We start from the raw sequence: 24,685 nt of genomic DNA, 5'->3' as shown, positions 1-24,685 counted from the left end.
ATCTCTACCGTAACCTGACTCCTCTGTCCAACTTACATCTTATATTTTAACTTACAAGTTAGTTATGTGCCCACTCATCACATCCATCTTTGCTATGTGCTATTTCTTTACTTTCGTGGGTGGTTGGCAGGTGCTCTGGTGTGGTTTGCTCCTTCTTTCCTATCAAACATCTATTGTCCTGATCTCTCCTCCTTTTTTGTGTTTGTTACTCCCTTGTAACAGCTCTAATCTTCGGCACTTATATGACCTTATTGTGTTGTAAGTGCCGTAAAATTCTTACTATAACTAAAAAAAACCCCACTCATCCCGTTCATCTTTGGTATGTTCTATTTCTTTACTTTCCATTTGGTGGATGGTTGGAGGGCGCCATTGGTTGGTCCTACTTCTTTACTTTTCCTCTCTTGTTTCTGTCTATCTCTTACTATTAGGGGGTGGTTGGAGTAGGTCCTACTTCTCTACTATTTCTTTACTTTTCCTCTGTTGTTTCTGTCTATCTGTCTGTCTTACTTTTTCCCCAGCACTGTATGACTATTATTGTGTTGATGTACTTTTCTTTATTCAAAGGAACAAAAAAAATCAACTAGATCTATCCATTTGACCTTTCTGTCCATAAATTTGCTTTTCTCCGGCACTGAATGACCGTTGTTATTTCAACTCAAGCAAACATACAAGTAAGCATTCGAATAGAATTTCATATTATTTTTTTTGTTCTCTTCCTGCAGGATTTCACCTGAGTGGTTCAGTGACCGAACCCAGCAACCCACTTCTGACACAGCCCGAGAAAGTTTACAAAGTCTCCATTAGTTTTGATAGGTAAGTTGTGTCAAAGGTCAGATTATGCTGATTACTTACTGCTTTCTTTTTATTTATAAAGAAAAATCTTTAACTATGGTCATTTAAAGGCGATTAGAATAATAATGCGTTTGGTTCTGCTTCTTTCTTATCTGATTATTGCCCTTTTTGCCTGTTTTTTTCTCTCCTAGGAATTAGTAATGAACTTTTTTTTTTTTTTTTTTGACTCAGCGCACGCACTAGGTAATGATTTGCAGGTCTTGTGTTCCCATATTTCTCCTGAAAGTTTCCTCAGGTTTGTGTGTGGTACACATTAATAATAATAAATGACATTTGTATAGCGCTCAACCCCGATTAAAGTACACAGGCTCTGAATGCTTTCAATACTATACAACGTACAACAGTAACATAAAACGTTGTGTTCTGATTAAAAGAAAATCACTCCAAATATTCATCTTATTAAATTAAAAACAAACTATTTCAGCTGACATTTGAATGAATCAAAAGATTCTCTCTTTACCACAGCTAGTCACGGGTAGGGGATTTCCGATAGTAATATACAAAGACAAAGAGAAAAGATACAGTATTCTCTTCATAGGAGATGGAAAAAAGAATGTTTTTTTTCTTTTGTCTTAGTTTTCCCATTCTACCAAAATGTTTACAGTGAAGTAGAGTGGTAGATGAGCCTGCAGTGTTTCTCAAATGACTTTTTATTTGTAAAGAATTCCCAAAGATAAATTTGTCTACAACCTATAACTGTGCAGTTGGAGATAATGACTATAGGGGGGATGCAAAAGTGGAAAACTTGATAATGGGAGTGGCTGGAGTTTGGCAAGACTATATCTTCCCTTTTTATATATTATTATTGCCTGTCAGTTTGCTTTTTCCCCAGTCTGTAGTAGATAAACATTGTTTTTATGTGCCTTTCTTCAGCTTTATGGAAGATAACTAAGTAACTCCCCCCCCCCCTCTCTCCTCGAAGCACAGGTGGTAGAAAGGTGTTTTTAAGTTTTACTTGTTTTGTAAATAATGGTTTTTAATGTATTTTAAAAATTATCGATCATTTTGAAGGGCGAGTGGTTGGCTCAGGGGTAAGCATAAAGACCTCAGGGTATTAATAATCTCTAGTCTGTTTCTGATGAGATGCGGCTGCTTATGTAGTGGCTCCTGGTAACCGACCACATTTATTTCAACACGTGGAAAAACACTTTTGTGCGCAGGTGCAAGATCACCTCGGTACAATGTGGCTGCGGGAACAAAGACATTTTCTGGTGCCAGCACGTGGTGGCACTGTCGCTCTACCGCATCCGCAAAGCCAAGCACGTCCAACTGAGGGTGCCCATCTCAGAGACCCTGCTGCAGATGTCGCGGGAACAGCTGCAGAAGTTTGCCCAGTACCTCATCACAGAACATCACTCCGATGTGTTACCCACAGCTCAAAAAATTGCCGATCAAATATTGCAGGCAGAGTCAGAAATCAACATGCTTCCAGGTACGAGGGGGGGTAATGAACATGTTTGTTGCTACTCTTCTTAATTGGTCGCTTTTAGGGACAAGCAGGCTAACTCCTACCTACAGGAGAAGTTTAGTTTGGTTTCATTAGTGTGTATATTTGTTTGGTTACAGAGAAAAGTCTCCTTGTCTTTTAAAGAAACTGAACAAGGGGCAAAAACTTTACCTTCAATTTACCCTTGTGCTTAAAAGCGACCAATTAACCAAGCGGGTCTAGTGGGTTGCTTGTGGATGCTCTTGTGTGGTTTGTTTCTTCTATTTCTTTGTAGGTTAAGATTTTTCCTGGCCATTTGTAGTGGTATGGGTAGCCTAGTGGTTAGGCTACCGGACTCGTAATCGTGAGGTTGCAGGTTCGGGGTTCGAGCCTCAGCTTGGTCCGACGTTGTGTCCTTGGGAAAGGCACTTTACACGAATTTTCCATTTGGCTCGGTTCTTTCGGAGATGGACGTTTTAACTCAGAGGTCACAGCTCTTGAATAACCTAATAGTGTTGATAGGGGTGTTAAACTTATACCATTTTCACCATTTTTTCCCCCATCTTGCTCTGTTTCCCAACTTTTGATGATTGTTATTTTTCTTTACTCAGAAACTGAGGCCAACTGAAAATCACATTACAGTGAAAGTATGCAGTCTCTTGGCCTTTTAGTTCATTTTGGAGACTTATTCCTTCCTGTCCCTTGCATAATATGGCCATTATGGTGGTTATTGGCAGCAGCAATAACAATAGTTTGGGGGAAGTGTGTGTGTGTGTGTGTGTGTGTGTGTGTGTGTGTGTGTGTGTGTGTGTGTTTGTGTGTGTGTTTGTGTGTGTGTGTGTTTGTGTGTGTGTGTGTTTGTGTGTTTGTGTGTTTGTGTGTGTGTGTGTGTGTGTGTGTGTGTATGTATGTATGTATGTATGTATGTATGTATGTATGTATGTGTGTGTGTGTGTGTGTGTGTGTGTGTGTGTGTGTGCATGTGTGTGTTTGTGTTTCTGTGTGTATGTGTGTGTGTGTTTGTATGTATGTGTACGTGTGTGTGTTTGTGTGTGTATGTGTGTGTTTGTGTGTGTATGTGTGTGCCTGTCTGCCTGTCTGCCTGTCTGCCCGTCTGTCTGTTTTGTCTGTCTGTCTGTCTGTCTGTCTGTCTGTCTGTCTGTCTGTCTGTCTGTCTGGGTGTGTGCTTGTGCGCACGTGTGCATGCATGCATGCTTGCGTGTGTGTGCGTACGTGCGCGCCTGTGTGTACTCGTGTGTGCGCGTGTGTCTGTGTGTTTATTTAAGTTCACACTGCCTTCCCCTCTTATGGACAGAACAGTTAAGTACTCTTTTGTAGTAAAACTGCTGGAGTTTAGCTTCACCTGAGGCTAAGAGTTACATCACAGGGGACTGAGAATCAATGAATATTATCAAACCTGTTAACCCTTGCTCCAAGTTGAGCTCTCGCTCCCACACTTCAACAGCTGTTTGGGTTATGTTGACGACGTTCAAGATCTGAATCGAGGTTATATTCAGCGAATATATGATAAATCAATTCATTTTATGAAATACAATGGATTTTCTTCTACGTTTAAGATAAATATATATGCAGATTTGAAAGAGACTGATATATGGGGTTTTGTTTTTACACAATAATATTGATGGTGATCAAAATTCTGTTTATGTTGAGTTACTTTGTGTATGAGGGTGAAAATTATTATGGTATTTGTTTATTCTCTTATGGTGTTACAGTAGTAGGAAGAAGAAGTCAGTGTGTAAACTGTATTTATTGCTGGAGAATGTGACCATGGCAAATTCTTGCTCTAACACAGATATGTTTGTCTTTTCCATTTCCTGTTAATAATAACAATGATTTTTTTGTGTGGATGGTTGATGGGCACTGTTTTGTCGTGAGCTCCGTCTACATCGTTTATAGTGTTATTTATTTTTTTGATGGGCTTCATTTCAAAACGCAGGTGGTTAGAGGGTGTCACTGAGTAGCCCTCCTTCTCTGCCATCTATTCCTGTCTGTCTGTTTGTCTTGGGTTTTTTTTTTCTGCACTAATCAGTGTGTAAATGGCTTCCCTGAACTCAATATTCCAAACTCATTTGGGGACCCCCGCCGTTATTGTGTCAATTTTGCTGAAGTGTTTACAGTAATAGTAACCTGTTTGTTTTCCTTCCCCTTCCTCCTTTCAGGTGGATGGTTGGCGGGTGCTCTGGGGTGGTTTGTTCCTTCTCCTATCAAACGTCTGTCATCCTTATCTCTCCTACTTCTTTTCTTTGTATGTTATTTACTCTCTTGTGACAAATTCAATCTTCGGCACTTTAACGACCCATTTGTGTTGCAAGTGCTGTAAAACTCTTACTAAAAAAAAAAACCAAACCAAAAAAATCCCCAAATATCTTGTATCTCCTCCAATCTTCGGCACTTTTATGACTAATTTATATTCCAAGTGCTGTAAAACTCGTACTAAAAAACCAAAATGTGCAACGTGATTCCAGGGGCCCCCGACCCCACTGCTGGTGCTTCCGTGGACGACGACAACTCCTGGCACCTGGACGAGGACCAGGTGAGGGAGCAGGTGCGCACATTTCTCTCCCAAGGTGGCTACACGGGACCTTCCACGCAGCTGCACTCCATGTTTGCCAAAGTGAGTCTTTATAGCTGGGCTTTTTATTAATACCCTGTGTCATTGTTTGTTTTTGTTTTTTTTCAAGTAGAAAAACCGTAAAACCTTTACTAAAATTAAAAACTAAACCTAAAAATTAGTGTGGAGGACATAATGGCCGGTGCATGTTGCAGATTGGTTTCCCAATTCTATATTTCTTCCTTGTTGTTATATTATTTTCCACGCTCTGCTCTCAGATAAATGTTGCAGTTATTGATTGTGTTGTTTTGCTATAAACGACAACTCGACAATGAAATGAACGAAAAAGAGGAGGAAGACTAGAAATAGAGAGAGGAATGGAGAGGGAGGAGAAACAACTAAATAGAAAAAAATGTTCTTTAGTGGTGAGGTTTGAAACAGATAGCAAAGAGAAGGAAGGAAATCGACTGGTTTTGAAGAACAGAAGTATTTCAAAACTCTTTTTTTGATAGGTGCTGGAGGTCAAGAGACGCTCTATATGAGTTTTTGCAAAGAGAACATTGCAATAAAATTGCGTCCTGAGGTGAATTACTAGTGAGAAAAAAATAAAATTTTAATCGTTGAAAAAACTTTTGTTGAGCCACTTTAAAAAAATGTTGAACTACATTATTTGTAGTATGGGTATTTACCTGGAAATTTAAAGTTTTGTATAAAAGAGAAAAAATATAAGTTGTTGAATGTTGACAACTGCTTATATTATTATTTTCATTAACTTAATTGTAAAAACTCATGAATAGTTGATCCTTGCATAGTAATATGGGCATCGGAAAATGGAATATTATGACCTTATGCAGTTGCGAGCGCCGTAAAACTCCTACAAAAGCAAAAAACAAAAAACAAAAACAGAAAATGGAATCTAAAATTTATTTGAGTTGTTCCAAGAGACTATTATTGTATTTGGTACGGTAGAATGAAATGTGAGTGTACCTTTTCTTGTCAGGTTCGTGAAATGCTGCGTGCCCGAGACTCCAATGGAGCAAGGATGCTGATGCTGATGACAGAACAGTTTTTGGCTGACCCCCGGCTGTCTGTGTGGAGGGTACAGGGCACACCGCTCACCGACAAATGCAGGCAGTTCTGGGATGAACTGGGTGAGTTTATTATTTTGTGAAACGTACAGACAAAATGAGTTACTTCTCAGATTCAAGCCCTATGGAAATCGGTATATCACTCTTATGGGGAAGTTTTTACAATTTATAGGTACGAAATAATAAAAGGCATGTTATACTTAAAGAATGTGACATCAATAGAAAATCCTCAAATTTGACCCAAGTGTCGATTTTTGGCCTATATTTCCATAATTTGTGGATTGCAAGAAGTAAGTAATTTTGTCAGCACGCCTCACATATGCCTTACTGTTGGCATCCATGATTGATGGCTGCCACAGGCACACTGCACATCAGGTGGTATCATGCTGAGCTGCAATGCAGATGAGTCAGGTTTTAAAATCCCTGACGGAGTGTTCTTGAACTCCAGTTGTTACGGTGGGCGGTTGGTAGGTGCTCTGGTGTGGTTTGCTCCTTCCTTCCTATCAGGCGTCTATCGTCCTGATCTGTCCTATTTTTTTTGCGTGTATTACTCTCTTGTAACACATCTATTCTTCTGCACTTATATGACCTTATTGTGTTGCAAGTGCCGTTAAACTCTTACTTTACTAAAACAGTTGTTACAGGAATTTTCATGGCTCTCCACCCCATTAGGCTTTGTCCTATCGGAGAAGGATGTAAAATTTGAAAGAATTGCTTTACGGGGTTGAAGCCGGCATTAAACTTATGCTATATGCTGTTTTCCATATTCGGAAGTTGTACTTCGGCAATTTACTTCCTCGCCCTGGCAAAACTGTGTCATACACACTGCTTTAAGTTCGTAAAGACGCAAAAGGCCATCATAACCAAAACTGAGTAGATATTGCTGTAAAACACCTACTCAAACAAAAAAGGGCCGTCACATTCAATTCGTGGCTGGTTGGCAGGTGGTCTGGTGTGGTTTGCTGCTTCTTTCCTATCAAACATCTATCATCCTCATCTTTCCTCCTCCTTTGTTTGTGTTTGTTACTCTTTTGTAACACCTGTAATCTTCGGCACTTATATGACCTTATTGTGTTGCAAGTGCTGTAAAACTAAAACATTCAATTCATTTTCTTCTATTGATATAGTGTAAAGCACATAGAGCTTGCTTTCGAGTGGGGATATGCGCTATACTAATGCTATTTATTTTTTAATTTATTATTATTATTGTTGTTTCTTTTTGTTGTTGCAGGTGCTCTGTGGGTGTGCGTGGTGCTGAACCCCCACTGCTCCAGCGCCGAGCGGGTTCAGTGGCAGGGCCTGCTGCGACAGTGGGTCATCTGTCCCGTGTGCCCCCTGGAGGACGGAGAGGCCAATCTCCTGGCAGGTATCGGCGGCGGGAACAACCTCAGGCTTAGTAGAGGTAGGTGCTGCGTTTGACGTTGGCTGGTTTTTTGTGTGTGGCTGTCAACGCTTGGGATATTTGATATTTTACTTTACTTTGCTACTAAAGGACTGTTAATGTACTTCTCTGTATTCAAAGAAACAAATAAACAAACAAACAATTTCTGTCTGTCTTGCTTTTTCTAGCACTAAATGACAGTTAGCATGGTGATATGCCTTTCTTTCTTTGACACTTTGCCGCCTCATGTCGCCGATTGGCGATGTTTACCACCCAGTTTCTTTGGATTTTCCCCAAAATGTGATGGCAACTTGTTAAAGCTGAATACAAATTTAGAAGGTGACAGTTATCTTTTTTTATGCAGGCTCATCAAGCTCTTCCACTCGCTCTAACCAAAGAACCGTGCTGCACAACGCCTTAGAGGCCAGCGACCTGGTGTGGACAGACGGCCACCTCCAGAAGATCCTCGCCTCAGATATGTACTGGAGTGCCAGTCGAACCGCCAGCGATAACTTTGACAGTCATGGGTTGCCGCTGTGGAAAGGTGTGTGTGTGTGTGTGCGCATGCGCATGTGTGAGTGTGGGTGGGTGAGTGTGTGTGTGGGGGTTGTGTGTGTGGGGGGGTTGTGTATGTGTGTGTGGGTGTGGTTGTGTGTGTGTTGTGTGTGTGTTGTGTGTGTGTGACTGAACACTGCTGAAAAGGGGCTTCAAACAAATTAAACATTTTTTAAAGAATGTTTTCTGTTTTCTGTCTCGTGAGTGAGTGCTGGAATGATATACTGGAGATTAGGATTTCAGCTAAGGGAGTCATTGTGAAATCATATAAGCCTTCACTTGAAAGTGGTACCAAACTATTAGTCAACATTTGAAGCGTTATTGTTTTATTTTTTTCTCGTGGGTGGTTGGCGGAAGCCCTGGTGTGGTTTGCTCCTTCTTTCCTCTCGAACATCTATCGTCCTGATCCCACCTCCTTCATTTTTGTGTTTGTTACTTGCTTGTAACACCTCTAATCTTCTGGCACTTATATGACCTTATTTGTGTTGCAAGTGCAGTAAAACTCTTACTAAAACTATTTTTTTCTCCTTTCAAGAGTACATCCCGACTGCCTGCTCTCGTGTAGACGCCCTCCGCTCTCACGGCTTCACCAAGGAGGCCCTGAGGCTGACGGTGGCCATTGTGCGCACCATGAAGGCGGCGGTAGTGGCCAATCAGGAGCATTCGGCCTCAGAAGAAGGTTCCAGTAAGTGTATTCCAGAGTCTGTCAGCATGTGTGGGTTTCCTGTTAACCACCTGAGTGGGTGGTTGGCGGGTTTTCTGGTGTGGTCGGTTCCTTCTTTCCTATCAAACACCTATGATCCTTGTTCTCTCCTCCTCCTTTTTTGTGTTTGTTACTCTCTTGTTACACCTCTAATCTTCAGCGCATCTTATATGACCTTATTGTGTTGCAAGTGCCGTAAAACTCTTACTAAAACATTACCACCTGATGTCATGTTCTGTACTCTGTGCCATTGTATCGCAACACAAGTTATGGCTGTCAAACAGTACTTACTGCGTGGTTGGCGGGTGCTCTGGTATGGTTTGCTCATTCTTTTCTATCAAACATCTATCGTCCTTATCTCAGCTTCTTTTTTATGTTTGTTACTCTCTTTTAACATCTCTAATCTTCTGGCGCTCATATGACCTTATGCAGTTGCGAGCGCCGTAAAACCTCTACTGAAACAAACAAAAAACATTACTTAAAAACGTATGTGATAAACTATATTTTTGAGGATCTGAGTTGGGAAGTTTTCAGTTAAATAAATTTTTGTTTTATATTCATGATTCTTCTCCACCATTGATCCTGGCAGGGTTCTCGACTTTATAAAGGTCATTAGTCTTTATGGGAGAATCAAAATAGTTATTGTTTTAAAAATGTAAATTACTGTCATTTAAAAAATGAGAATTTTTTCTTATATGTTTAGATATTTCAACCGTTGACTTGGGTAATTAAATTAAGATATGCTATGAACTAACTTGAAAACAACCAACTTGGGTCCCATGCGCTCTTATGACGTTATGCAGTTGCAAGCCGTAAACTTTAATGTGGGTGGTTTGCTGGTGCTCTGGTGTGGTTTGCTCCTTCTTTCTCATCAAACATCTTTCGTCCTTATCTCCCCTCTTTCTGTTTGGTGTTTGTTACTCTCTTGTAGCACATCTATTCTTTGATACTTATTGTGTTGCAAGAGCCGTCAAAAACAAACTCTAACCGAACCTGAAACGTGAATCCATAATTGTTTCATCTTCAGAAATCGTTGGCAGTTCCTGTTCGTGTGCCGTTCACACGTGTGGTCGCAGACACACTCCCTACAACCCCGTTGGCTGGATCGGACATCCTCTGGATCCAATCGGAGTCTTGTTCGACACTCTCTGTGAAGCTTGTGTAGTAGCCGACGACAATTCACAAGGTGAGTTTCCTACTTCGTGGAGAATGGCTCGTTGGCCTTTCTTTCTCTTGTTAATCCACCGTCTTCGCTGTCTTCATAAATTTAGAGAACAAAAATTATATTAACATTGATAGGACACACAGAGCCCACTGACCGGAAACTTGGCCAGCCCCAACAGCACTACAAGGAAAGTTGTAGTGCCAACAAAAGAACTGAGCAGGGTTGGTGGTTGGCGGGTGCTCTGGTGTGGTTTGCTTCTTCTTTCCTATCAAACGTCTATCGTCTATATCTCCCCTCCTTCTCTTTTGTGTTTGTTACTTTCTTGTAACACCTCTAATCTTCGGCGCTTATATGACCTTATTGTGTTACAAGTGCCGTAAAACACTTACTAAAACTAAAACTAAAGAGGAGGGTCAGTGTATGATAGATATCAGACATCAGGTGTCATGCGATTTAGAAGAAGATGAATTAACATTGATGATGTAGCCCTAGCATTTAATTTTGCAACAACAACAAAAAAAAGAGATGGGCTTGATTGATCCCATGAGCAGATATTTTGCTATGATATGCCTTATACATTGTGGCGTATTATAAGTTTCAAAACATTTAGCTTGGTATCTGAGGCTGTCTTGTTCCAGGGCCTGTGTTTTTCCAAACAATTTACTGAAATTGTCACCAACCTAAAAGCTTCTCTATCTACCTTTCTTTAGCATTCTTTGTGGACCTGTGCTCACTGATTACTTAACTAATGGCCTCCTTTCTGAAGTATAAGAGAAGCAGTGGCAGTGGTGTGAAAATGAGATTTTTGTTCGACACTCTCTGTGAAGCTTGTGTAGTAGCCGACGGTAAAACGGTTTTCAAGCTGTTTTGAATCTGAAAAAAAAAATTATTGTAATTATCCTTTCAATTCGTTTCCAATCTTGTCCTTTGCTTGTATTTTAATGTTTTGAAGCATGTTCTGGGAGTTGTGACTAAGTTTGTGTTTTGTAATGTCCATTCAAGATATATATGCCCTTTGCTACCACTACAAACTAATCCTCACCTCTTAATTCATTGTTTCTTGTTTGTGAAATTTAGTGTGATACTTTTTTGTTTCTCTTGACATCAGTTGGGTAAGTATACATCTTCTGCTCAGGGTTTATGGATTCGTGTTCATTGATTTGAAAAGTGCATCTGGACTCTTTTTCATTTTCATTTTTCAGAATTTTACAGCCGCCATTTGAGTAATGACTCCAGCAATGAAAGCCGCCGTCGTTATCAGCATGTGAACATTCCGGGTGCTGCAGAGCATAATCAAACCTACCTCACTCTGGCTTATGATGTGGCCTTAATAGGTGAGATACTCGTTCCTTGGCTCAGTGCTCATGAAGTATTACCGATATCTGTGGTGGGATGGTTAAATTCTTTGTTGTCGCCTGCAGGGTTAGCATGTGCTTTCAGTATTGATAGATTGTAATCCTCTGCGTTCAGTATTGATAGATTGTAATCCTGTGCGTTCAGTTTTGATAGATTGTAATCCTGTGCTTTCAGTTTTGATAGATTGTAATCCTGTGCGTTTAGTTTTATAGTTGATACATTGTAATCCTGTGCGTTCATTATTGATAGATTGTAATCCTGTGCCTTCAGTATTGATAGATTGTAGTCCTGTGCATTCAGTATTATAGTTGATAGATTGTAATCCTGTGCGTTCAGTATTATAGTTGATAGATTGTAATCCTGTGCGTTCAGTATTGATAGATTGTAATCCTGTGCATTCAGTATTGATAGATTGTAATCCTATGCGTTCATCTTCTCCGGTTGGCGGGTGCTCTGGTGTGGTTTGCTTCTTCTTTCCTATCAAACATCTATCGTCCTTATCTCCCCTTCTTCTTTTTTATGTTTGTTACTCTCTCGTAACACCTCTAATATTCTGGCGCTCATATGACCTTATGCAGTTGCGAGTGCCGTAAAACCTCTACTAAAACTAAACATCTTCTCCACAGGCCTGGGCCAACAAAGGATCATGCCTTCAGGAATCCATTCTCAGGAGAAAGCTTGCAAGCAGGAGGAGCGACTGCTGGCAAAGTTGAACACAATCGAGCTCGACTCCACCTTGTTTGAGGTGTTACAGACAGAGACCACACTGCTGCTAGAGGGTGAGGACTCTCCGTCAATCTTTTCTTTTGTGTCATGACGTGGTGGAATCTTGGGGGGGGGGAGTTCGTCAGTTTTTGGCACATGTTCAGTTATTGCTATCATCTTAGAGGGCATTTTGGCTGGGTCTGTTTTGCTTTTTATGAAAAAAATATCCACTCGAGTAGAAGTCGAGATATTTGCGATTTAAGAAGGTGGGGTTGCCTGGTTTCTTAGCTAAAATTAGTGAGAAAATGGCCGCCAAAGTTTTGTGGGGGGCTTGTCAGTTTTTGGCACATGTTAAGTTGCTGATATCTGCTCACACTTGCTCCATGTCCACACAAGAGCACAAAAGTAAAAAACAACAAAAAAACAGTTCCCAAGCCTTATCTGTCTGCTGTTCTTTTTTGTGTGTATGTTACTGTACCCTGCCCTGGTGGTTGTTGGTGGTTGTCAGATGTTCAAATATCATATGAAAGTGTTGCATCATTTTGGGTTGCTACTGGGTGCTCTGGTGTGGTTTGCTACTTCTTTTGTATCAGACATCTATTGTCCTTATATTATTTCCTCCTCCTTTTTTGTGTTTGTTTTGTTACTCTCTTGTAACACCTCTAATCTTTAGCACTTATAATATGACGCAATTGTGTTGCAAGTGCCATAGAACTCTTACTAAAACTAAAAGTTTGCTTTCTTCAGGTGGGTCATGGAGTGGTCTGGGTATCGGCATTCACCCAGAGACGTATCCGATGCACATGTTTGCACACTTCCTGTTCCTCAAGCTGGTACCCCGTGACCCTGACCTTGCGTACAAAGTGGGCCTGCGTGCCATGAGGTGAGCACTTTGTCCTACTGCTGTGCCAGATTTCTCCACTGATTATTTATTCTGTTTAATAGTTGATTTTTGCTGACATTTCTTTCCCATTCTCCAATAGGCAGTTAAAGGACGCAACTGGTAGGTCTTACCTCTTCACTTTCCCTCTGTGGTTTCTGTATTTCCTTTTGTGGGTGGTTAGCGGGTGCTCTGGTGTGGTCTGCTTCTTTTGTCCTATCAAACATCTATCGTCCTTATCTCCCCTCCTTCTTTTTTATGTTTGTTACTCTCTTGTAACACCTCTAATCTTCTGGCGCTCATATGATGACCGAATGCAGTTGCGAGCGCCATAAAACGTCTACTAAAACTGTTCCCAGCACTAAATGACAATTTTTGTGTTGATGTGCTTCTTTTTACTCAAACAAATTCCCATTCTCCAATTATTTATTGTAGCAAAACCTCTTCTTTATCAGCACCTTCAAACCATAATTTTTTGTCACTTTGTGTTCTATTTCTGCTATTGTCATGTCTCTCGAACTACAACCTAGCAACTGCAACAACTTAATGAAAGCCTCAACTCTTCTTATGTCATGATCTCTTACCATAAACTTACTTATGTTGGTGGTTGGCAGGTGATGTTTGTGCCTTCTTTCCTGTCAATGTCTATCATCCTTATCTCTCCTCCTTTTTCGTGTTTGTTACTCTTTTGCAACAATTCTTATCCTCAGCTCTTTTATGACTCTATTGTGTTGCGAGTGCCACAACACTCTTACTCTTTTGTAACAACTCTAATCCATGGCTCTTTAATGACTTTATTGTGTTGCAATTGCAGCAATGAAGTGCCATAAAACTCTTACTAAAACCAAAAAACCCTACTTGCTTAACTCATGGCATGTTGGTTCTCTTGGTCCTCAGGCTTCCAATTCTAGAGAACCTGGATGAGACCAACATGGAGGACAGCATGAACAACGCCAACATGTTAGCGCGCTTCCCTCGCTGGTTCGTCCTGTCTCACGTTGAATCTCAGCAGTGTCTTCTCGCCTCCACTCTGCTGGAGTCTGCCAAAAGTGAGTGGTATATCGTATCTTTTTCAGAACCCTTCTCTTATTGTTGTCAGGGAAATAGAGATGTTGGTGGGTGGTTGGCGGGTGCTCTGGTGTGGTTTGCTTCTTCTTTCATATTAAACACCTATTGTCCTTATCTCCCCTTCTTCTTTTTTATGTTTGTTACTCTCTTGTAACACCTCTAATCTTTGGCACTTATACGACCTTATTGTGTTGCAAGTGCTGTAAAACACTTACTAAAACTAAAACATCTATCATCTTTATCTCCCCTCCTTATTTTTTGCGTATGTTACTCTCTTGTAAAACATCAGTTCTTCGGCACTTATGTGACCTTATCGTGTTACAAGTGCCGTAAAACTCTTATTAAAACTAAGCAAAACGTGTTTGCCCCCCTCAGATGACGTTCACCGTTTACAATCTGTGTTGGACTGCGCACAGAGACACGTCCATAGTTCTTCCCAGTTATTCCGTCTTGCCCAGGATACTTTCAAAATCGCCACACCTCCTGATGGGCCCAAGTACATTCCTGCTCTGAAAGCTGCCTTTGAGCTTGGTCTTCAGGTAATATTTTATTTAGTAAAATTTTGTATTCCTTCATAAGTCAAAATGGTTGTTTTTAAGCACAAGGGGACTATCCTGAAAAATGCTGTTTTGAGAAAATCGAAGGTAAAGTTTTTGCTCCTCGTTCTGTTTCTTTAAAATACAAGCAGAGTTTTTTTTCTCTAAAACCAAACAAATATACATAAATGAAACCAAACTTCTCCTATAGATAGGGCACTACCCACTTTTGGTGTAGGTCAAGATTCTGGAAACTCCCGAAATCTGGGTTAGCCTGCTTGTCCTTAAAAGCGACCAAATGGTAGGCTGCTCATTTGTTGTTGATCATATGGGCTGTTTCATTTTCTTCTAAGGTTGGATTAAAACTAATCATTATTGGGCCACATGAGCAACAACTATTAGTCAGAAATACTTGACCTTGTACCAAACACCTTTAAGCTTAATTGATGATGTGAAAACTATGTATCGTTGCAAGTCCTGTCATAGCCATGCTACTTTAACTCTTTCACTGCCACGAACCGTGTTTCACGGCTCAAACACGACTCTTGTTACTCCCAACGCTGGACCGCGAGCTGTGTTTCGTCTTTTCCTGCTTCAATACCACACCAATAGTCAAAACTGTAGTCCCAGGCTGAAGAATGACCATTTTTAGCAAAATGCTGAGATACGTCATAATATTCCCTTTATTTTCATATACAATGCATGTGGCAAATATTGAATATTGATCTCAAAATCTTTAGTTTGTCTGATCGTAGGCAGAATCAGTTTCAGAAAATAGGTCACTGATAGGCTCTGGTCCAGGTGAGGAAAACCCCCTGGTAGTGAAAGAGTTAAAAGTTTGTGTAAAGTAGACCCAACCCTGTGGCTTAAGCATACTCCTGAACCTGAGGCACCCTTCCTTTCATATTGAATTTTAATGAGAGTAATATATAATTACAATTTTTAATGTATACCTGCATGTGTTTTTACGGTCCTGTACGGCCAAAAAAAATTTCCCTCTGGGATAATAAAGTACTTATCTTATCTTATCTTATCTTTTCTTATCTTTATTCTCTTCTGCACACTGAAGGCATGCCTGTGCTTGTGATGATAGAAATCTAGCAGGTGATTTTTAGTGGGTCCTGGTACACAAGCGGATAGTTAGAGAACGTTAGGAGATATTGATAGTAACAGCCGTCTTGTTTGACCTATTCTTTAACCATATCTGTACACCCTGGGGTCATTTTGTACCCCTGGAGTTGTATTCTTGACATGTTAGAATACTTCTAATTCAAAGATCTCTTTGAAACTTTCAGTACTTCTCAAAAAGTCATTTTGACAGACTGCTTTGCAAAGTGTACGGATGAGATTATCGATTAAATTTCCTCTTTGGAAGTGGTAGCACAGAGTTCCCCACGTTGTATGGATACGATAGTAAAACACGACTTATAAATAGGGTTGACATACATAATATTGTGAGCCTTATCATAACACTTTGCTATAATGAAAAAAAGGTCTTGCTTTTTTACTCCACTTTTTTCTTTTCAGATCAGACAGTGAGACAGTAGGTCTGGAACTTCTTTTGTCTTTTGTCTGAATGAAGATCACTATTTTATGACACAAACAAGATGACTTACTATAAATATCGGCCAATGGCGTACTCCTAACGTTCCTTAACTATTCGCTTGTGCCCTGGTACATGGGCCTCTAGAATAAAGGGGAATGAGGCTTGAAGAATTATACATGGTGATTGAAACTTGGGCATATATGTGCTCAATTAAGGCGTTGTTTAACTGCTTCTGTGTGAAAGGTTCTGGTGATTGAAATAAGGGAACAAACATAGAACTTATGAAGTGGGGGGCTTTTAAGATCTAACTACTGACCAGAGCCCAGCCGTACAGTGAACTGTTGCGAATAGAACTAACTTGTGTTTCGCACGCTCATATGACCTTATGCAGTTGCGAGCGCCGTAAAACCCCATACTAAACTAAAACTATGAAGTGGAGAAATGAAAATGTTACAATGCTCCTGTTTTTCAATGTTTTCCTGTCTGTTCTTGTTCGCTCCAGGTTATGAGGATGACGCTCATGAGCCTCAACTGGCGTCGGCGTGAAATGGTGCGGTGGATCGTCACCTGCGCTACAGAAGTCGGAGTGGAGGCCTTGCTTTCCATCATGCAATCTTGGTACCAGTATTTTGCTCCTTTGGAGGCCTCAAGTAAGTAAACCCACAGTGGAAAGCAGGCCCTTTAACATTTTGTCGCCTCATCTCGCCGATTGCCGATGTAAACCGCCCAGTTTCTTTGGATTTTCCTCAAAATATGATGGCAAAGTGTTAAATGACCTAGGAGGGCTTTACAGGAATGCAAAACAAAATGAAAAAAGAAGAAGCTGAATAATCTACTCTCAGTCAATTTTGAAAAAAATAAGTTCCTTTTTTTCCTCCCAACTTGAAAATGGAAAAAAAAATTCTTAGACATCTTAGAGAGGGCTTCAGAAGTCTGTTTTCTCTCAAGTGTACCAGTTGTGTTGGGATAAGAAACAAGTTGTGCAGTCTTGTGAAGGCCATTATAAACCCTCCTGGTGTGGAGGATTTGAGAGGTATCTTGGAGTGACCTAGGCTTTTACTGATGGTAAATTACTTCCCTTTGTTATCTTGTGAGCACAGTGATAATAACATAATACAGGCTCTTACTGATGGTGAATTATTTCCCTTTTTGATCCCCCCCTCTCTCTCTCTCTCTCTCTCTCTCTCTCTCTCTCTCTCTCTCTCTCTCTCTCTCTCTCTCTCTCTCCCTCCATCCGTCCATCCATCCATCCCTCCCTCCCTCTCTCCCTCTCTCCCTCCCTCCCTCTCTCCATAAACTGTCAACGATGCGCATGCAGGAACTCCACGCTTGCTCAGGGGTCCTTGAACAGTGCTGAAAGTGGGTCACTAAAATGTCCCAGCAGACGGGTTCTGGCACGATAGTTGGCGGGACATCTCAGGAACACGTGGTCCATAGTTTCATCCTCCTCCTTGCAGGCTTGACAGGACGGGTCTGGGTATTCCGCTGGTGCAATTTTGTGGAGGTATTATGATCTCAGCTTGGGCGATTTTCCACCAGTTCTCATTTTTGTGGTCTTGTAAGCGCAGTCGTGATGACTCGCTCACAGGTTTTTAAAAATCTGATGATGATTTACATCCTCTTTCTTTTGTAAACACGCTGGCTAAGAGACACGCACAGGCTTTTACTGACAAGGAATTATATCCCTTTTTCGTCTCGTAAACACAATGGTAGTGGCTCAAACACAGGTTTTTACTGACGTTGAATTATATCCCTTTGTCATCTTATAAACACAGTGGTAATGACGACTCACACACAGGTTTGGTGGGTGGTTGGAGGGTGCTCTGGTGTGGTTTGCGCCTTTTCTATCAAATGTCTGTCGTCCTTATCTCCTCTCCTTCTTTTTTGTGTTTGTTACTCCCTTGCAACTCCTCCAAACTTCGGCACTTATATGATCTTATTGTGTTGCAAGTGTGGTAAAACTCTTACGAAAAAAAACCCTCACAGGTTTTTACTGATGATGATTTATGTCAGTTTTCCTCTTGCAGGTGCATTGGCAATGAGTCGCATATAGGCTTTCATTGATGATGATTAGCTGCAGATTTCTTTTGCAGGTGCAATGTCAATGAGTCACTTACAGGCTTTTATTGATGATAATTTACATCAGTTTTCTTCTGCAGTGCGTTGGCAATGAGTCGCACACAGACTTTTATCGATGATGATTAACATCCCCTAATTGTTTTGCAGGTACAGTGGCTATGACGGTGATGTCCCCTGCCACAATGATGCAGCTCAGCGCCACCTTCCAGCAACAGGAGGAGCTGGCTGCCTGCGCCCGCACACTGGCCTTACAGTGCGCCAAGCGTGACCCTCAGAACTGTGCTCTGTACGCCCTCAATCTCTGTGAGAAGGACCGCATGGCCTTTGAGATGGCCTACGAGATTGTGGTGGGTGCTGCGCCGCACATAATCAATTCTAGCCAACTGTTTAACATTGCACGTTACATGGAGCAACATGGCCACCCCTCTCAGGCGTTCCGTCTAGCGCTTCTGGCCATGAAAGGCTTGCACGTGGCTTATAATCAGGACACCCACCCGGCCGTCTCCGACATCCACTGGGCGTGCGCGCTGGCCCACTCGCTGAGCCGCCACGACCTGACCAGCATGGTGGCCATCTTGGTGAAGAACGTACAGTGTGCGCCCGTGTTAGCCGATGTTTTGCGCCGATGCACCATCACGGCCCCCGGCTTGGGCTGTGTGGACGGTAGTAAGCGGCGTACGTTAAAACTCCTCAGTTACGATAAAGCTCCTCTCAAGCAGCTTATGGACCAGACAATCCTGGCATACGTGCACACTACGCACTCGAAGCTGTCACACATAAGCCCACGACACTACGCCGACTTTATTGAGTTCCTGACCAAAGCCCGAGAGACTTTCCTGCTGGCTCACGACGGCCACATTCAGTTTGCGCAACTTATTGAGAACATGAAGCTGGTGTACAAGGGGAAAAAGAAGCTCATGTTTTTGATTCATGAACGATTCGGTTTATAACACAGGTGTTCCCCCGTGTCACTTTTCTGCTTTTACCTGGGTTTTTTTATTTGTGGCTTTTGTTTTTATGAGTGTGTGAAAGTGGAGGAAATGACTGGATATGTATTTTTAAAGCAGATATTTTATCTTGGAAGCAAATTTGAAAAATATTTTTTGGTGATTTATGAAGGTAAGATAGCTGCTCTGTATTACTATAAAGTTTCACCTCATAGAAATGTAATTGACCATTGTGATATGAAACAACAATTGGCGAAAACCTCAGTGAACGTGATATGAAGATAGACCTATCTAAATTAGGAAATAATCGCAGAGTCTCTTTGAGTTACTTTTTACAATTGTTTTGTTTTCCTTTTTATTTTTATTTGTTACTGTGTTTATGATAATGCATTGTGATTTTTGTTGAAGAAGAAGAATACATTTGTTGAGGCAACTATTTGTTGTTTAAATAAGCTAGCTCTTTAAGTACAGACTTTTGTTATTTGTTGAGGTTTTTCTGTTCTATATTGATGTTTTGTTTTTGTTTTAAAATAAGAAATATATTTATTGAGAGCAGGGGAAGTGAAGGATAGTTTTAGGGAATATTTATTTGCTTTTCCAGTATTAATGGTTGAAAGTAACTTCAGACTTAAAGAAATCATTTATTAGGCATTAGGGCCTCAGGTTTAAAAAAAAATTTGCAGTGAAAGTATTCTTTTTTGTCGATACTTCTTCTTTTTTTCCTTCTAAAGCTGGGTTTATGACAGTTTATGTTCTTAACTACGGCATAACAGAAAGCTACAAGCTAATGGAAATCAAAATCATGTATGAGAGGCTGGTAATTCTAAACCTCTTCCAGCTTTGAGCGTGAAAAAAGTGAATGAGGATCCTGGGGAGTATGTTTGAGAATTCCTGTGTCTTATGAGTTTAATATCCAAGTATTCATTCATGCTTTTCTGTTTATATAGGATTTTTTTTTCTTTTTTTTTTTTTTGACATGGTGTTCAGCTGACCAGTGTCCAAAATAATATAGATATAAAGAGGTAGATAATGGTAAGAGTTTACAGCTTATCAGTTTTTTGTTTTGTTTTCGGGTGAGTTTTTTTGTTGTTGTTGTTTTGTTTTCTATTTGTTCCATTTTTCTCTTTTGTTATTCGTTCAAATGTGTGCCATACAGTATTTTATCATACACGTTGAAGCAATACAGGAAATATTACAAACTAATGCAGCTTGATTGTCCTCCCCTATTGATATGAAGAGGAATTTTGTCACACTTTCCTCATCAGGGAAGTGCAAATTGTTTATGTGCTTTATAAACTTTGTCCTTGCTTCTGCTATAGTACTATTGTTTATATTTATGTTAAAAAATGTGCGTACTAGTTGTTATTAGTGAAGGAGGGTGTTGTTAAGAAGCAAACTCAGTGTGACTGTTATTCCTTTAATCAACTTGTGGTTGAATCCTGACTTTCTATGCTAACGCTGAAGGGCGAGTGTAAAATCAAAATAAACATTTCGAAGCGAACAGGAGCGCATAATGCTTCAGGCAGTCATTTTGAGAGTTAACAGATCATAAAAGATGTACCTGATTGTGTAGGGCTAGGACTTGAAGGATAGGATGCTAGGATACTAGCTTCTTGTGTTTTTCCAAGTGACCAAAGGCATGGTGTGAACTGTCACCAGTATTGTGGAACCATTGATGATCTATAATTTGTTGTGCAGATGCCTCATGATGCTGAATGAAAGTGATGTTAGCAGCTCGGACAGAGAATACTTCCTTTTCAAAATCGTTTTGATTTGATAAACTTGCTGTTGTGTTTAGAACTGAAATGATAAGTCAGTTTGTTTTTCGGGTTCCTTTTTTTAAATTGTTGGCTATGTTGATTTTTATTGATTTGTTTGGTTATTGCTTAGAGAAAGTGAATGAATTTGAGCCATCCACCTTATGCAGTTCAGTCTATGTGGTATGGGATAGCAGCATCGCTCGCTGAGGACCAGGCTGTATGTGCTTTTTGTTGTCCGTTGAAATTTCAGCAATTTTATGAGCAAGACATTTTCTATGAGACTCTACCATAAAAAAGAATCGAATGGAAGATTATTTACTTTTTTTTTAAACTTAAAAATATATACAAATTTTTTTTTATTGAAGATTTTACATGTGTGGATGTAATTATGAATGTCAGAAGGTAGTTTTGATTTAAAAGTCCACTTTCTTCTCTTGCAAACATAGTGCCTGTCAAAGATTTTATTACGCATAGGTGCAATAATACATGTATTCATTTTATATTTATCGGAAACACAAAAATTCTTCAATATTTTAACTCAATAGGAATGATAATTTCTCTTAAGAAGAATGTAGATTTTCCAATGTCCAATGTATTGTGTGCGCTGTGAGACTTTGAAACTCAAGTGTTTTAATGAATGTTCATTCCATTTAGCTGTCCAGATTTCCTAGTGTGCTTGTGAAGTGTGCCAGTTTTTCTGTGTGAGAGGGGAATGCAGATTTCGAGTAATTTTGAACAGCATTCTTATTCTATATAATTGATGTTGGGGGAGAAGGATGTTAATCTATCTGGTGTCCACATTATGTGCCACAAGTTCTGCGACTAGGGCTTCTTTTTACCTCTGTAGAGCTAGAACGATGGGCAATTCCACGGAGAACTGTGAGACGCTCAAAAGCATATATGAAGCTTTTGATTGGCAGACTTTATTCTGTGTTCAGCATAGCATCAAAATCTCAGGTATAATATACAGATTAAGTTTCAATTTTTAAAGAGGCAAACAAAAACAAAAAAATTTGTTTGGCGTCCTAGTTATTCAGTAAATTCTGCGGTTGTTATGTAAAGGGCTGTTATTTCTTACTGTCCATTTTAAAGTATTCTTCCCTTGCCTTCAAGAAGGATCTAACCTTGTTTTCTGATATTTGATTTATGGATAAGAGGTCAGAGAATGCTGCCATTAGTTGGAGAAAGTGGATTACGTTAAAGTTGATTTAGCAAATTTTAAAGGTATGATATTGGCGCTTCTTCGTCTACAGTTCAGAGTTTTTTGGGTGTTATATGAACAGTCAATACTCTGGCTTTTTCTTTACTTTATGATTTACTGTGTTTCTAGATATCAGTGAAGAACATCTTTTGTGAAATTATTGAATTCCAGTCTCAAGAGAACTTTAAGCATATTAGAATTTAGTTTTTGCAATTTTGTCTCCAATAATTATATTACTTGGAATTGCCGCGTGTTTCCCCATCTCTAGAGAAGAGCTCCTTGTTAGTGGTGACATTCCTACCGTGGGTCCAGGTGCAGGTTTTTGCACTGTGTAGAAGCCAAAACACCCCCCCCCTTCCAGGTACTAAAAACAGGCGTTGAGGTCTGGCATAAAAATATACAGCATATAAACATTTAATTGCCTACCTCAGTTACAATGAATATATATATATATAATATCTATGTGTTGTTGGGCTTGTCGGGTTTGTTCTGTTTTGTTTTCATTCCTGCAAACAAATTTTTACCATATCCCAAGGGGACGACTATGAGGGGTTACAGTGTTTTGTAATCTTTGTTCTGTCTTGTGTGGGTGATTGGCGGGTGCTCTGGTGTGGTTTGCTCCTTCTTTCCTATCAAACATCTTTCGTCCTTATCTCCCCTCCTTCTTTTTTGTGTATGTTACTCTCTTGTAACACGTATTCTATTCTTCGGCACTTATACGACCTTTTTGTGTTGCAAGTGCCGTAAAACTCTTACTAAAACTAAACTAAAACAACACCTCCCCCCTCCACCCCTTCTTTTACCGATATTTTATGTCTTTCTCTGCCTCTCTGTCTGTCTAGCTGTCTGTACCTTCTAACGTATCGTTTGTCGAAACCTCCCTGTTTCTTCCTTCCGTCCTTTGCCGTTGCTGTTTCCATAATTCTGTGTGTTGTGCACATTGCCTTAAGCATAAGTACATGAAAGACGGACATAATATAACAGTTTTCAGGAAATCTGAACGTTTATAGTATGTGACAATGATTGTTAGTGGAGGGAGACAGGCAACGATCTGCTTTGTGTACTGGGCAGAAACTTCACAAAGTTTAATTAAGTAATTTCTTTTATCATTATGTGGAAATAATGTCTTGAGGATAAGTGGTGTGTTTCAGGTTTTGCTTGTCATTTTAGTTCCCCCACACTCAAAGTGTGCGTCTTGTCTGTAAGTTCTGTGTGGTTGTTGACAAAAGGGTCGCTCAGACTGTATAATTATTGCAACACGTTCAGTCAGCCATCTTATTTCTTTAGTGAAAATGCTAGTGAGTGATTTGTATAATATGGGGCTGTTGCCTTTGGTTTCTCTTTAGTTTGCTGTTGCTTGAATGAATGTGCTGTAGAGTCCAGTCAATATCGGCCTGGTTAATGGAAGTATTTGGTAAATATCTGGTTCTGGAAGGGGAAAAAATGAAATGTTTCCTGAGTATTTGCTTCGGCTAATGTCTTGCTAAGTTCTGATGAAGTTGTGGTTTTCATTTCCTTCTTTCTCTTACTTTCTGTTGTTTTTGAGCTATCAGAAAAGACAAACACATTCTTCATAACGGGCTGGGTTTTGAAAAAATCATGACATTATCCATCTTTCATTAACTGGACTTGACTTTTTATCTCGTTCCTCTACATTTTGTTGCATTTTTTCCAAGTCCAGCGTTATTTTTTTTGGGGTGTAATTCTGTTACCCTGGAACTTACAAACTTTAATGTTCAAATTATTGGTTTTGTGTAATCTTTTTCTGTGTAATGACATGAAAGTTTTTTAGACAGGTTTTTTAAATGTGAGGCTTTTGTGTTGTTAGTGAAACCTTGGTTTCAAGTATCATCTTGGAGGTGGAAGATAGGTGGTTGGGGCTCTGCTCCCTCTTTCCTATCAAATATCTATTGTTCTCATTCTTTCTTTTTTGAATTTGTTACTCTCTTGCAATACTTCTAATCTTCGGCATTGATATGACCTTATTGTGGTGCAAGTGCCATAAAATTCTTTCTGAAACAAAAGAAAAAGAGGCGGGAGAAAACAATGGAATTTCCTTAATTTTTCAAATAATAGTCTTCCCCTTTTTTTAGGCACAGACGTGATCGTGTTTATCCTATTTCTGCAAGATATTTATGGACACCTTTCTACTGTCTAGTAACATGTCCGTCTTTACACCCTTCCACCCCAGCACTCTGCTTCACCAAACCTCTATCTTGATTTGCTAATATTCTGGAGTCCCCAGAATGATAAGCTAGTGTATTGACATGCCGTTAAACGTAGAAGACGCATCTTTCTGATTGGCTGCTAATTTTAGTAATGTGATGTCATCAGGGATACCCACAGACTATTTTAAGAAGGCCGTGGAGGTACCGCATGAATGATGTGTTTCCGGTATGTTAATAACATTTCGGAATTCCAGTATTGACACCGTACGAATGTCAACAATTTCCTTCATTGAGACATTGACGGGTTTGAGCTTCCTAATTTTCCGGTTCACTGCGTCTTTTGAATTCATTCTTTGAACGTTTCCTCTAGATCTACCGTATAAAAGAGACTATTCATCATCGGAGCACCGCATCATATCACATTACCGGTATTCCTGGAAAAACATCGCACCAAAGTGGCGTGCCATCCCGTTGGCTATATTTACATATAGTCACATGATCGGAGGGGTGTTTCGGTCTGATGTCACACAAAATGGCCGCCTTACCTAAAAGTAGTTTGCGTCCTTCTACGTTTAATCGCATGTAGTGTATTGTGTAAAATTTTTCATATATTCATGTTGAAAAACAATCAATGATGGAAATATTACCTTCTCCAGTATTTGAGCTTTCAATGCCCTCAACCAAAGTGTACCCATAT

At 40.0% G+C, this 24,685-nt stretch overlaps 1 protein-coding gene across 1 annotated transcript in view; it reads left to right on the top strand.

The window, feature by feature from the left end:
• Window positions 1-21,631, top strand: part of LOC101855876 (zinc finger SWIM domain-containing protein 6) — a 63,354-nt gene extending 41,723 nt beyond the window's left edge. The window contains exons 2-16 of the mRNA XM_005101484.3: window positions 723-813; window positions 2,013-2,284; window positions 4,765-4,913; window positions 5,851-6,001; window positions 7,170-7,340; window positions 7,684-7,863; window positions 8,410-8,559; window positions 9,605-9,763; window positions 10,945-11,076; window positions 11,725-11,877; window positions 12,551-12,686; window positions 13,581-13,732; window positions 14,127-14,290; window positions 16,336-16,483; window positions 18,060-21,631. Of these exons, the coding sequence (XP_005101541.1) occupies window positions 723-813; window positions 2,013-2,284; window positions 4,765-4,913; window positions 5,851-6,001; window positions 7,170-7,340; window positions 7,684-7,863; window positions 8,410-8,559; window positions 9,605-9,763; window positions 10,945-11,076; window positions 11,725-11,877; window positions 12,551-12,686; window positions 13,581-13,732; window positions 14,127-14,290; window positions 16,336-16,483; window positions 18,060-18,862 (3,011 nt within the window). The 3' untranslated portion in view covers window positions 18,863-21,631. The remainder of the gene's footprint in view (window positions 1-722; window positions 814-2,012; window positions 2,285-4,764; window positions 4,914-5,850; window positions 6,002-7,169; window positions 7,341-7,683; window positions 7,864-8,409; window positions 8,560-9,604; window positions 9,764-10,944; window positions 11,077-11,724; window positions 11,878-12,550; window positions 12,687-13,580; window positions 13,733-14,126; window positions 14,291-16,335; window positions 16,484-18,059) is intronic.
• Window positions 21,632-24,685: the final 3,054 nt, after the last annotated feature.

This window comes from Aplysia californica, unplaced genomic scaffold (genome assembly GCF_000002075.1).
Source record: "Aplysia californica isolate F4 #8 unplaced genomic scaffold, AplCal3.0 scaffold00285, whole genome shotgun sequence".
NCBI lineage: Eukaryota > Metazoa > Mollusca > Gastropoda > Aplysiida > Aplysiidae > Aplysia > Aplysia californica.
This window is presented reverse-complemented; position numbering and strand designations above follow the sequence as displayed.